The sequence below is a fragment of the Notothenia rossii genome, assembly GCF_949606895.1.
Source record: "Notothenia rossii genome assembly, chromosome: 4".
Lineage (NCBI taxonomy): Eukaryota > Metazoa > Chordata > Actinopteri > Perciformes > Nototheniidae > Notothenia > Notothenia rossii.
The window spans coordinates 79,660,172-79,673,321 of record NC_136902.1 but is presented as its reverse complement, the minus strand read 5'-3'; the positions used below and the strand labels follow the sequence as shown (position 1 = coordinate 79,673,321).

The following is a 13,150-nucleotide window of genomic DNA, read 5'->3' as shown; positions in this document are numbered from 1 at the left end:
TTTTTATATTCAATACAATTCTGTGTTTATTGAATTGAAAGGTCAGTTTTCATTATCACAGTCTGAATTGTTCTACATTTCATCGATAAAATATTAAATATTTTTGTCAGCAACAACATTCTTACAAAAATGTATTGTGAACAAAGCATTTTAAGAAAACATGATTTGATTGGAAGGTCATAGATTGTCTCAAATACACCACTGGTCACATTTGGACTGAGCAGACGGATTAGATGTGGTTACTTTAGGGTAACTAGTCAGCAAATGGTGGTGGAAACTAACGTAACCAATCTGCAGCGGCTGGTACATCAGCCACAATGAACGCGTTTACTCACACAAATACAAACACACATTTATGGCACCGGCATCAGGCACACACCAGCCAAATATTTTGAGTGGTGCAATGACTGAAATTGAGAAAATATATATTTAACAATACAAGCATTGAGTTAAGGCTTAAGAGATTAAAGTGTACTCAATGCTGGAAGTGACTGGTAATGTACAGTTTTCTTTGTTTGTTCTTGAGCATGAAATTCCTTTAAATCATTAAAAAAGTACACAAGTAAAATCTTCCCTACTGAGGTAAAGTTGCATAACAGCTTCATGGTGACATCTTGATTGTTAGTTATAAAAAGAAACAATGCCCTCTTGTGGAACCGAGGTGAACTTAAAATACTCCTTTCTTTTTTTTCTTTAACACAGGAGAGGAAAAAGCTAACCTTGTAATATCTTTGGTTTTTGTAAAAATTGTTTCAGGATCTATATAAATATTGATGTGTAGCCAATTTTTCTCTACCCTAAAGGATAAAAGGACTCATACAAAATATTGTTTAGTAGCAAAAGAACCCCTCTTAATACTGTGTACACTGTACCACACATACTGTAGTACCAGTATACTAAATATACTTTTTATAAATTCCAGTAATCAACAAAAGGGGAAATGAAAGTATTCATATCAAAATAAAGTTTCTTTAACACGTTTGCACTTTCTCTTCACACTAAGTGCTTTTGTGTGGGGCTGCCTTCAAATGTCCTTGTTATGTTTCTCCTGAGTCACTGCAACATTTTCTGTTACAAGCCGAGGAAGGAGATGTGACTAAGGGAAGAAGGGTGAGGCTGTGGTGGGTACCAGGCTCAGGGGGGACGGTCACTGCTGCCCCGTCTCCACGCTGGCTTCTGAGTCTCCGATGATCTCCCAGCTGGAGGCGGAGCTGCTGATGTGGGCGGGGCTCCGTCCATTGCCCGACCGCGTCAGGAAGCCAAAGCTGCAGCCGGCAGGGCAGAAAACAGACAGGCTGGGTCAGACAGGTTGTCAGGGATTACAGCTCAAAATAGTCCAGACTCTCAGGACAGCGACAGAGTGAGCAGAGAGCTGAAACCATTGCTATGATTCACAGATGATGTTTGTTTTGCTCTTTCTTTCAATTTGATTATTTATTGAATCTATCTTTTTATATCTCTTTGAAGACTTTGGGCTCCAAAGAATAAGAATATTCTTTTGTGTCTCTTTTTCTTTTTAGATAAACAGTAGAAGGGGACCATGCAAAATGCAAACAGATATATTAGAATATTGTTTTTTCTAATAAAGAGACAGGTCAACATCATCATGACACATGTTTTACTTTATCTCATTCTCAGTCAAGAGACTTCCCCTATAACACAATTACTTTCCAGAAGTGAAGGGAATTTCCAATGTTCTAGTCACTACCGGTAATCTTCATGAGTTGATGGGGGTTAACATCCTCTTCTATCGGAACATAGGACAGACCTAATCTATGGGTACGAGTAAATTAACATGAAGAACAAGCCTATTTTAATTGTGTTGATTTGCTGAATTACTACCAGGTCAACGAAATGCAGTTTTAGTGTGAACATGTTACTCAAATAAAACACTTTAAGAATGTATATGTTGTAAGTTAGGCATCATGCTTCAGTTTGTAAATAACCTAAAGATTCAGACAACAGGGTTCAAATCCATCTAAGGACTTCAGAAATGTCTGACATTTCCCATGCTTCAAGCAAATGGCCTAGAATAATCTTGAGCTTTCCTGTACCTAACAAAAGGGATCATACACTAGATACATTCAAACGTATCAGCTAGCTTTTAGAGGAGCACTTCCTGTGTTTTGTCTCAGGTCACTAAAGTCAGTTTACTTTTGGGTAAACAACACTTTAAAATCATGCATGCACAGAAATGAACCAATGTTCTCTTATTGTAAAAACATCAAAGGGACAGATGCTGCCAGCTTTGTGGTTACAAGTCTGAGCAGTGCAGTGCAGGGCAGATGTGTACTCACAGGTTTCGAATGCGTGACTCAGTTGGTTTCTCGGTGTCATCAACATCAGCCCCGTCTACTTCTGTGTGCCCAAAGAGAGAACTCCTCTCCTCCTCATCACTGGCAAGGAAAAATCAAATAGAGAATTAAGTATTGATTTATGTTTATGTGGTTGATGTAGAGTACCATGAAATCAGGCCTTTCATTTAACATGTATTTGACCATTATTCATTTTGAAGCTATCTTCCATGCTTTAAAAAAAGGAAATGCATAAAAAAAAAACTAAAATGTTTCATAGATTTGATCCCTCTAAATAAAACAGTTTTAAACAGGCTCATTGTTTATGGATAAAGCAGGCGAACCAATGATCAGACAGACCTGCTGCTGCAATCGTTGGCAGGAATCCCGAGCATCTTTGCCTTGATGAGCTTTCTTTTTTTTTTGATAGCAGAGCGGACAGCTTCTAAAAGGAAACCTGGACACCTCTCCTCATTCAGGATCTCTCTGCAGAAACATACAATCATTTTTATTTCCATTTGCTATCAGACAGTATCCCCCCACATACACAAACGTCCATGAATTGCTCAAATGTTCGACTAAAGCTTGCTCTCAGATTGATGGCAAATCATCTCCAGCAGACCCACCTCTGGTAGTAGTTGAGCTCCTCCTGAACCAGGAACAGGTTGGTTTTGAGCTCGTTCCTCTCGAAAAGGATGCCACGCACCTCCTTCTTGGTGAAGCATGGCGGATCGGGGTCCTTCTGCTCAACCGTGGACTGTTTCTTTGACTCCGAGGCGGTTTCATTCCTATTTGACTGATTGGCAGAACAGGGTCAAAGGTCAAACTTCAGTCTACAAGTCTAGAGCTCCTTGGAGGAGGAATGACAAGCATTTGGTTGGAGTAGGTCTAAAGCGGCTGGAGTCTCATCAGCAGTACAAGCTTTAAATAAAGTTTTTGAATCCTCAGCTCCTGTCCAGAACATTACAGAATGCTTCAAACAGCAGAATTAGTTATTGTCCAGACACATTTTAACCTGCATCTCAGTAAATGTAATTATTTATACCAAATGTAAATGAGAAAAACAGTCAGCAAAGAATCTTTTGGATATGAAATAAAGGAAACATAATAGGAGTCATACAGGGCCGTTGCTGTTGGTTCTGTCCAGCTGGGTTTGGAGGTTTTCTATCTCTTTGGTTTTCTCCTTCAGGTCAGCCTCCATGTCGGCCTTCCTCTCCACGACGCTCTTCAGCTGGGCCTGCAGCACATTCTGTTTATGTCGCAGCTCCTGATTCGTCTTCATGAAGCGCTCCAACTGCTCCTGGAGCTGCACACACATACACAGATTAACAATACTTATTAAATCATAACACACAAGATAGTATCCATATTGCCAACCAGGTGTAAGGAAAGTTAAACTCCACACTAACAAGCCAGGGCTGAACCACACACACAATCTTTCTGCATTGGAGAGTGGGGTGAAAATGTCCCCATGCGTGGGATATGGATCAAAAGGTCTGGGGGAAGGACAGGGCAATGAATGAAACCACACAAAGCATTCATTTTAAGAACGGAAAAATTCTAGGCATCCATTTAAGTGAACAGAGGGACTAGTTCAGAGAAACTAATTCAGTTTTTCATCTCATGTCAACTGACGGAGCAAAAAGCAAAGCAATGCATCAACAAAACGCACATGACTTAAATGATTTAAACCACGTGGTCGTTACACACATACAGACGCATATACTCATGCAAACTCTCATAGTAAGAACACACACAATGGCTGTGTGCAGGGCTCGAGCTTAAGGACCTCCCGTCGTCCCGGGGACGAAAAAAATAGGGTCGGGGACGATTAAAAAAAATGTTGGGACGGATTTGGGACGAGAGTTAAAATTAAAATATACCCTGCTAACTCTACTACGAACGGCGATGAAAATGAAACTGACTGCACGTTTTGTTTAGCACACAGTTATTAAAACCTCCTTGTCAACATATACACACGCACAAAGCATTTAGCAACCCGCAAAATACACACACTCACACACACACACAGTACGTAGCTACAGCTGTCAGCCACCCGCACAGCTGTCTGTGATGCCTCGAGCTCAAACACACTCAGAACGTAGCTTGACCCGCGAATTCCTGGCCCGCGAATTCGCGGGTCTAGCTACGTTCTGAGTGTGTGTATTTCGCGGGTTGAGTGATGTACAATAATAATGGCATCCCGTGGAGGAATTCTGCAATTTTTTACCATTACATCGAGAAAACGCACAGCAGAACCAGACCCTGGAGCGCCGGCCTCAGCCATAGCTGTAACGGGGAATTCAACCCAAGTCAATGAGGTAAGCTTGCTCTTATTAATGTTAACGTTACCAGTTAGTTAACTAACGTCAGACTGATGTATTGTTAACGCTAGCTAACCAGTCAGTAGCCATTTTACACAGTGATATGACGATAACGTTACCTTAACTATGAGGAGTCAAAACTCCGCAACAGTTCAGATCATGTTTCTAACTTTAACCACTTATTTATTTAATTACTCCTCTTCATCCCCTATGGGTAATAAGGCTGAGATGAGAACTCTCCATCGCATTTATTTCTTAGCAATATGCTGCGCCTCTCCCCATGTAGGGATGGGTAGTGTGCGAGGGGGCGCCGCGGGGCTGTTTACACACACACACACACACACACACACACACACACACACACACACACACACACACACACACACACACACACACACACACACACACACACACACACACACACACACACACTAATGTAGGCTGCACACTCAATTGTTCAACTTTTACATTTCTATTTGCAGGTTGCCTCAAATGCCTCTAGCTCAAACAAATATGAGGCAAAAAGAAAACGCAAATGGTTGCCGGAGTGGAAGAAAACCTTCCCATTTGCTGAATTTGATGCAGAGACAGGCATGATGTTCTGCAAAAGCTGTCGTGCTTTTCCCAGTCTTGCGAAGGGGAACAACCTTTTTGTTGGTGTGGATGGTGGCAAAATCCGGATAAAAACACTCCAAGAACACAGCAAAACGACATCACATTCTGACTGCGAAGGTGCTCAGGCTGCAAAAGTAAACCCAAGCGGAACACCCATGGCTTGTGTCCTACAAAAGATGTCAGAGAATGTCAGAGAAAAGATGACAAAGCTATTTAATATAGCTTACTTTGTGGCAAAAGAAGAAGCCCCCTTCACCATGTTTCCAAGCCTAGTTGACTTGCATCTCAAAAATGGTCTGGACCTTGGTGACACTTACAAGAACGACAATGCCTGTCGCACCTTTGTCCAGGCCATAGGTCAATCTATGAAGGATGACCTGGTGGAGAAACTAAAAAACACACACTTCTTCTCTGTCATGTCCGATTCCAGTGTTGACCGATCCGTGAAAGATCAGGAGATGGTCTACTTGACATATGTGGAAGATGGCAAACCTGTCAATCAATTTGTGGACATTGTTTCATTGGAGCATGCCCACAGCCAAGGCATCCTTGACGCAATACTTGTTGGTTTGAGGAATGTGGGCCTGACTGAGCAAGACTTGAAATCCCGGATGGTTGGCTTCGGCTGTGATGGTGCATCTGTGATGATGGGAGTTCACAATGGAGTGGCAGCCAAGCTGAAACAAATGTGTCCCTCAATTGTACCAATCTGGTGTGTGGCTCACAGACTGGAGCTGTCAGCGCTTGACAGCATCAAATCAGTGCCTCTGCTGGCTGAATTGAAGGAAACACTGAATGGTGTTTACAAGCACTACTCCCACTCTGCAAAAGCTTCCCGTGAGCTCCATGCACTTGGGAAAGTTATGGGCATAAATGTGGTCAAACCAGGTAACATTGATGGGACAAGATGGCTTCCACATATGTCCAGGGCCCTTGAAGGTTTGGTGAAAAACTTCAAAGTTACCATGGTTCACTTTGAGAACCATGCTAGTGATCCGAATGACAGGGAAGCTAGTGCCTTAATGAAAGGGAGAGCACGTGCCATTCATCGGTCCCTGACACAGTACAAGATGGTGATGTTCATTCACTTGGTGTTGGACATTCTTCAGGAGCTGAAGCAGCTCAGCCTGCTGTTTCAGAGGGATGGACTGACCTTGCAGATGGTCTCTGATGGACTACAAACAACAACATTGTCACTTGTAGCCATGCAGGTCAGTAAAGATTTTTTTGATTAATTGTTGAACATTAACAATTGAATATACAAATTGGTAAAACTGGTATTTATATAATCCCTAAATATGAAAAACTATAAAGATATTGTCATTTGTGATTATATTATTGAAAAACTGTGGAAGCATTTTGTGCTGTTATTATAGAATAAGAAATATTTTAAATGTCAATAATGTACGCCTGGAAGTCTAGACATTATCAACATCATCAGAGTAAATATTCTATATATTACACACATTTCAAATATTAATTATTATAGTCACAATATAACATACTTTAAAACATTTTCATTTTATGGATTACAATGAGTAAAATGTTTTTTCTTTCCTTTTATTACAAACCTAGACAGACCCAGGCCCAAGGCTCCAGAAGGTACTTGATGAGGTTGGACCTGGAAACACCTGGCAGAATGTCCAGCTCAACAGGAGGGAAACGGACAATTCCACCTTCAACTCACTAAAGCTCCGCCTCATTAACGACCTGTGTGGGTTTCTGTCAGCACGCTTTGGGAATCTGGAGACAGGGATTCTGAAGGCAACCTCCACCCTCTTTGATCTGTCTAACTGGCCAGAAGACACAGCTGAACTGGCGACATTTGGCAATGCGGAGCTCATTGAATTAATGGAGCATTTCCAATCCATCCTTGCAGAATGCGAGGACTTTACGTCTGGAGAGGCAGCTAAGAGAGAGTGGCTTGACCTGAAAGTCCTCGTACAGCGTCACTACAGGCACATTGAACCCCAGGTGCTGTGGCAGAGGCTACTTACGGGTGCTATTGGAAGGGAAGACCAGTTTAAGCAAATGAAGGTCATAGTGGAGATCACACAAGTGCTCCCCATGAGTTCATCTTGCTGCGAGCGTGGATTCTCCAGCATGAAGAGAATTAAGTCAGACTGGAGGTCTTGCTTGTCTAACGAGATGCTTAGCTTCCTCCTGCACATCTCAGTTCATGGCCCTCCTGCACAGCAATTCAATGCAGAGAAAGCGGTCACCAAGTGGTGGAGTAGTGGCTGCAGGAACAGAAGGCCCCAGTTCCAAGAATAATTAATGTGTCAAGGTCTCCTGACTGTGTTACAGTCATCCTGGTTACTGGTTACTCTGGGTTCTGTCTTCAGGACAGAGTGTTGGATTTTTGTTAATTGGATGGGACTTGACTGGATTACATTTGGAGTAACTTTCTTGTTTGTGTATTTTTAAAATATATTATTTTTTTATGTGTTTGACTGATTCACTAAAATAAAAAGGTTGATGAATTATCATCTAATGATTTGTATGATGTTGTATTTATGTTAAAGGTCACTTTGAATGATTTTAACTAATGATAATATAGAAAAACTAATATTTTAAATTCGGGACGGTCCACATTAATTTCGGGACGGCTTAGATTGTATTTCGGGACGGTTCCGGGAGGATGGGGAAAAAAGTTAGTCTAGAGCCCTGGCTGTGTGGGGGAGGAAACTCTGCCCAGACTTGTGTGAAGTGCAGCTTAACCTCAGTAAATACTATGGATTATCTCTGCACTCTTCCCATTTTCTCCAACAAACTTCATATCTCCAAGTGTGTTTATTGGTATGCTTTACCTGATGCTAATTTGCTTTTGAGGTTGCATGTGAAATGTCATATTAACGTAGCATGATAGCAATATAATAAACACTTATTGCTCTAAGAGAAAACCCCACATTCCTTTAAGGAACTGACCTTTGTAGCCACAGCCATAAATACTGTATTATGATACTGTACGTGCGTCCAAGTGGTTCAGGTGTCAGTGCTTTGAAGCAAATATAGCTTCCTTTCTACTTTTGCTCTTCAGGCTAAAAGCCTTAGTGACCATCAATCATATTATCTTGCCGATGAGCATGAATGATCTCATACACAGAATCATTTTCATCATTACATTACATGTTACTTGTTAGACGCTTTTATCCAAAGCGACTTACATAATCCATTCTGTGGACAATCCCCACAGGAGCAATTTGGGGTGAAGTGTCTTGCCCAGGGACACAACGACATGCTGACTGCAGTGGGGTTTGAACCTGTGTGACCCCCTGATCCGAACACCAACAGACAACCCAACGCACAACCCACTGCACCACACGCCTTCCATCAATATTCCTTACCGCCTCCACCTCTTTGGAGATGGTGGTTATTTCCTGGACTTTGGCCCTCAGCTCATCTCTCTGCTTGTCCACCACCTCCTTCAGCTTCAGCATCACCTCTCGCTCCTGCCGCTGGACACGGTCTGCACACAAACACAAAAATACAAAGGGTCAGGTAAAGGTATCTGCCACGACTGTTTAAATGGGTAAACGTTTTTCGGGCAGCTAAGTTGGGATCGCGGAGAAATGCTCTCCGCAGACCCATGCTCTCCGCAGACCCATGCTCTCCGCAGACCCATGCTCACAGCGTTATAAACCTTTTTCCTACTCAACATCAAGCCACACTTATTGTTTTTACTTCGGCTGTGAGTGTTTGTGTGTGCTCAGGATGAGTTTCGCTTGTTCTCGCTGTATCGCCGACCCGGAAGCCTGTCCGCTCCTCACAGCAGATCGCAAAAACGAGCCTCGCAACTTCCCGACCAATCAGAGCACACTGGGCTCACAGGGAGGGGGGGGCAGGAGCTCCAACAAGCCGTTTAGGACAGAGAGTGAATACACATACTGTACAGAGATGCTGTATGAGAAACCAATGTGAGTTTGGAAAATTGCACAATTTAAATCTATTTTAGTATACCTCAACAATGGAATTATGATCAGTAGAAATGTCCATGACATGGGACCTTTAAACAACATGTTGTAGGAGTGACAAAGGGGCCTGAAATACATTCTTGATATTACACAGACTTAAAGGTTCAGTTCACCCAAATCCAATAAATAATATAAATATTATATGTTTTATAATTTGGATAAACTGACTTACTGGCAATGCAGGAAACAATAAGTCAGGTATTGTAAACTAAATACTATATTATAATATCCTTTAAAACAAATTAATTCATCTTAGTGAAGCGTGGGAGCCTGTCACATTAGCAACATGAAATAAATAATCTCATCCAGCTGCCATCTTGCCTCTTCTCAAATAAATCCCATAACATTAAAACATCGTGTTTTCCTGTCAGTACATGAAAGCAAATCAGCAAAGGGACTCCACCCCTTTTCAAACATAACTGCAGTACCCACAAGCAAAAAGTAATGATGTTTCACTTCACAAAACATATAATTAACTATATTCAAAGAGACAATGATTCATCATGTGATGAATGGAAAACACTATAATAGGCACACATTTTTCATTCTATAACATAATGTTAATATTTATATGTGTTTTTCTCCATTGCATGATCTTTAGGTTTGCAGTGTAAACACCATCCTCTTTTGAGTGTTCCCCAATATATGACAACTTCTGCTACTTCACTCCACAAAATAACTTCACCATAAACATTGTTAAGCCCGGTTTGACTGCTTCAGCCTCACCGCATATGAATGTTAACCCACTGCTACATACATGTGCATTTTTGTACGGATGTAGGGAAACAACATAATCAGATAGCCTCGAGGTGGACTTGCTTTTTTAGAAAATAGCTAATGGCAATCCAGAATGGGTCTTAGGGATGGAAGAAGAACTCATTATTCCCCAAGGCTTTATAAAAAGTTAATGTGGCAGCATCTACATTGTTTGGGGTGAGGTGAGAACTATGAGGAGAGTACTTTAACAATGTGTAGTGTAGAAATGTGAATAGTTGCTTTTCAAATGAAGTACTCAGAAGCTGATTTGGAAAAATGTTTACTGGATGAGAGAGGGGAGGGTTGACACAAGTGTTGTACAGGGTCTGACCATGATTGAAGTAAAGGTGTAATGGAAAGTTACTTCAGCACACTCGTAGCCATCATACTAATGCCTAACAAATATTACATAACTTACAAACGTTGTGACCTGAATCTTTCATCCTGTTGACATGTTGGTAAGTTGTTAAGTCACTTAAGGAACAGTCCCGATTAACGTTTAACTTTAAAATGCTGGGGGCCCACCTTCCTGTGCATGGCTGCCCTTCATCCGGCTCTGCAGCTCCTCCCTATCGTCCTGGAGCTGCTGCACGTGGACCTGCAGCTCCTCACACCTCGTCTTCCACTGCTGCTCCTTCTGCTGCAGCTCCTGATGAGAGGATTGAACACAGATTGTAAAAACAAAATCTTGGAGATGTGGTGAATACAAATACAAGATCCGATGTAATTTCCCTTTGTGCTCTTAAAATCTCTTGTGCATGTAGAAATTTGGCTTCGGTAAAACAGGCTGTGTCCAAGCAAACTATTTTGTTGCGTCATTACAGATGTTTTGTTGAAATGTTTCTCAACAGAAAACACTTATTTCCGAGAACCACACCTCTTAATTAACTTTCTCTGCAATGTTTATGACAACATTTTCTTAGAGCACAAAACAGACGTTACCACTATGTTTTAACATGTCAAAAAAAGAATGGCTTTGCCTTGACAAAACTATTTGAAAGAGGAATACAGTTTCACAACAATGGCCTTCTTTGTCGTGTTATTCAACCATAATGATTATAGTATAAGGGCGGGCTCCCCCTGGAGAAGTACAGTGTCAACTTCCCTCTGACCACTTATGTCACTCATCTCACAGCACGACAGCAGCATGCCTGCCCTACGTCCCATATAAACTAGACCAACAACTTAATAAAATAAAAGCCTTGTTGAGACTTAAAAAATATACTCCATTGCAACTACAGAAAATAGCACGCTAACATTATATTTAACAACCATGTGACTGTTTTGTGTACTTTGCAGAATGGGGTTGGATATTTGGCAATGTGGAAATACCAAATAGCTGGATTAGCCAACCTGCATGGGGCTCCAGGGCAAAATTGTGCAAGTGAGGCCCTGTTACCCCTTAATAACATACTTTAGAGTGCATATTGTCTATTTCAAGTGTCTGTTAACTAAATATCAACAAACCACTTACAATACCTAGTAGTGGCCTCCTATGTCCTGTTTGTAGTGTATAACACATACTAAATAATATATAACAAATTAATTCAAGGTTGTTTGTATCATGAATGGTAGTAGTCTGCTATAACAAGTGAATTGAGGCTTCAGCTAATATGCTTTTTTGGGGGTAATTATCTGTATTTTACCTGCATGCTGTGTAGCTAGCTAGCTGGCTTCTTAGTAGCTAGCTAAATAGCTAACGTTAGTGTCACAGTGATCGTCATCTATTCACTTATGATAATCTATTCCTGTTAAAGCTAAATAATAGCAGTACTGTGTGGAAGAGCACAGCACAACATACACATGTTTGTCTATAAAAACATAAATTGTGAGAAAATAGTAACCTAACAATGTTCATTATGACTGGTTTAAATGTCAACACAGCGTTAGCCAAGTAACTGTCATTGCCGCGGTTGCCCTGACGACAAGGGGCTGCATGGCTGGTATTTCAGGTTAACACTAGCTTGATATATTTTGATTGCATTGATGGGCCTCCATGAGTGATAGCATGGCACAGTACTGTGTGTATCAGGCAACTTCAGGGACGGTTCAAGAAATAACTGCAGCGTAAGAACTCAACTTATTTTGACTACACACAAGCCTTTAATGTAGTAGTGGTTCCTCTGGCCTCTCCGTTAGTTACTGGGAATACAGTGTTTTATAACCGATTATGTAACACACGGTGGGTTTATATCATAGACTGTATATATAAAGGTTTATATATGCACTGCTTTGAAGCGTGTTTCCAAAACGCTGGGAGGATTAAAATCTCCCACGTCTCTCACCCGTATTTCATTTTTCTCGCTGGCCTCGTCGCTCTCCTTTCCCACACGTTTCTTCTGCTGTTGAAGCTGTATGGTTTCGAAATTCTTTAGCAGCTCCTCTTCCCTCAGCTTGTGAGCATGGTTCCTGGAGGCGAAGCTCTCCAGCAGCTCCAGCACTTTCACTATTTTCGGTACAAGACCCACGACGCTGTCTTTGCCACAGCCATCGATAAGTTTCTCCACATCGGTGCCGATCAGTTTAGCTATTTCATAAACATTGTCCACAGTTAGAGCTGAATAGGTCCTTTGGAAACAGCCCTCTGTGTTTTGATTCTCCGAGTGTGCTTCAGGTGCCTCCATTTCTGAGTCCCTTCACATGCTCTTTGACACCTTTCGAAACCGAGAGTGGCTTGTCAGCGCGACATGTCAACCAGCCGAAAAAAAAAAAAAAAAGCCCCATAAAATGTCAAAGTAACAAATAAAAGTGCAGGTGTAGAGATTAAAGTGCGGATATTGTTGAGCCCATGCTGAAGACACGCCTGGACTTGACTGTCTGCTCTGCAAACAACACGTCACGCATTTTTTATGTTTGCTCAGAACAACGCCAAGAAAAAAAAAATAGAAGAACATCGAGTTCTCAGCAAAGAACGATCAAGGCTGGACTGAAGCCACTGGACTCCTGCAGTCCACTCTGCAGGACCCTCCTACTTTTCAGACCAATGTAATTATACACAGCCCCCCCCCCCCCACACACACACACACACCCCCCCACACACAAACACACACTGCAAGGTCGAGCATACTGAGAGAAGCAGTAGAGCGTGAACACTGAATTTCCTCCGCGGATCTGCTGTCAGAAATACTGACCTCTAACTGTCCAATAAATATCGATTACACGACAAATGAACTGCTATGGAAGCAGA

General features: G+C 41.7%; 2 protein-coding genes across 2 annotated transcripts; one reads left to right on the top strand and one right to left on the bottom strand.

Moving 5' to 3' along the window:
* Positions 1–12,881, bottom strand: rilp (Rab interacting lysosomal protein). The gene is made up of 8 exons (XM_079678413.1): positions 12,249–12,881; positions 10,489–10,612; positions 8,581–8,702; positions 3,415–3,600; positions 2,921–3,090; positions 2,655–2,780; positions 2,298–2,396; positions 1–1,265 (listed from the first exon to the last, which is right to left on the bottom strand). Exons 1-8 carry the CDS (start codon positions 12,585–12,587, stop codon positions 1,148–1,150), a joined length of 1,284 nt encoding a protein of 427 aa, XP_079534539.1. The 5' UTR covers positions 12,588–12,881; the 3' UTR covers positions 1–1,147.
* LOC307037506 (zinc finger protein 862-like) lies at positions 3,607–8,570 on the top strand. The gene is made up of 2 exons (XM_079678412.1): positions 3,607–6,444; positions 6,809–8,570. The coding sequence occupies exons 1-2, from the start codon at positions 5,212–5,214 to the stop codon at positions 7,505–7,507; spliced, it is 1,932 nt and encodes a 643-aa protein (XP_079534538.1). The 5' UTR covers positions 3,607–5,211; the 3' UTR covers positions 7,508–8,570.
* Positions 12,882–13,150: the final 269 nt, after the last annotated feature.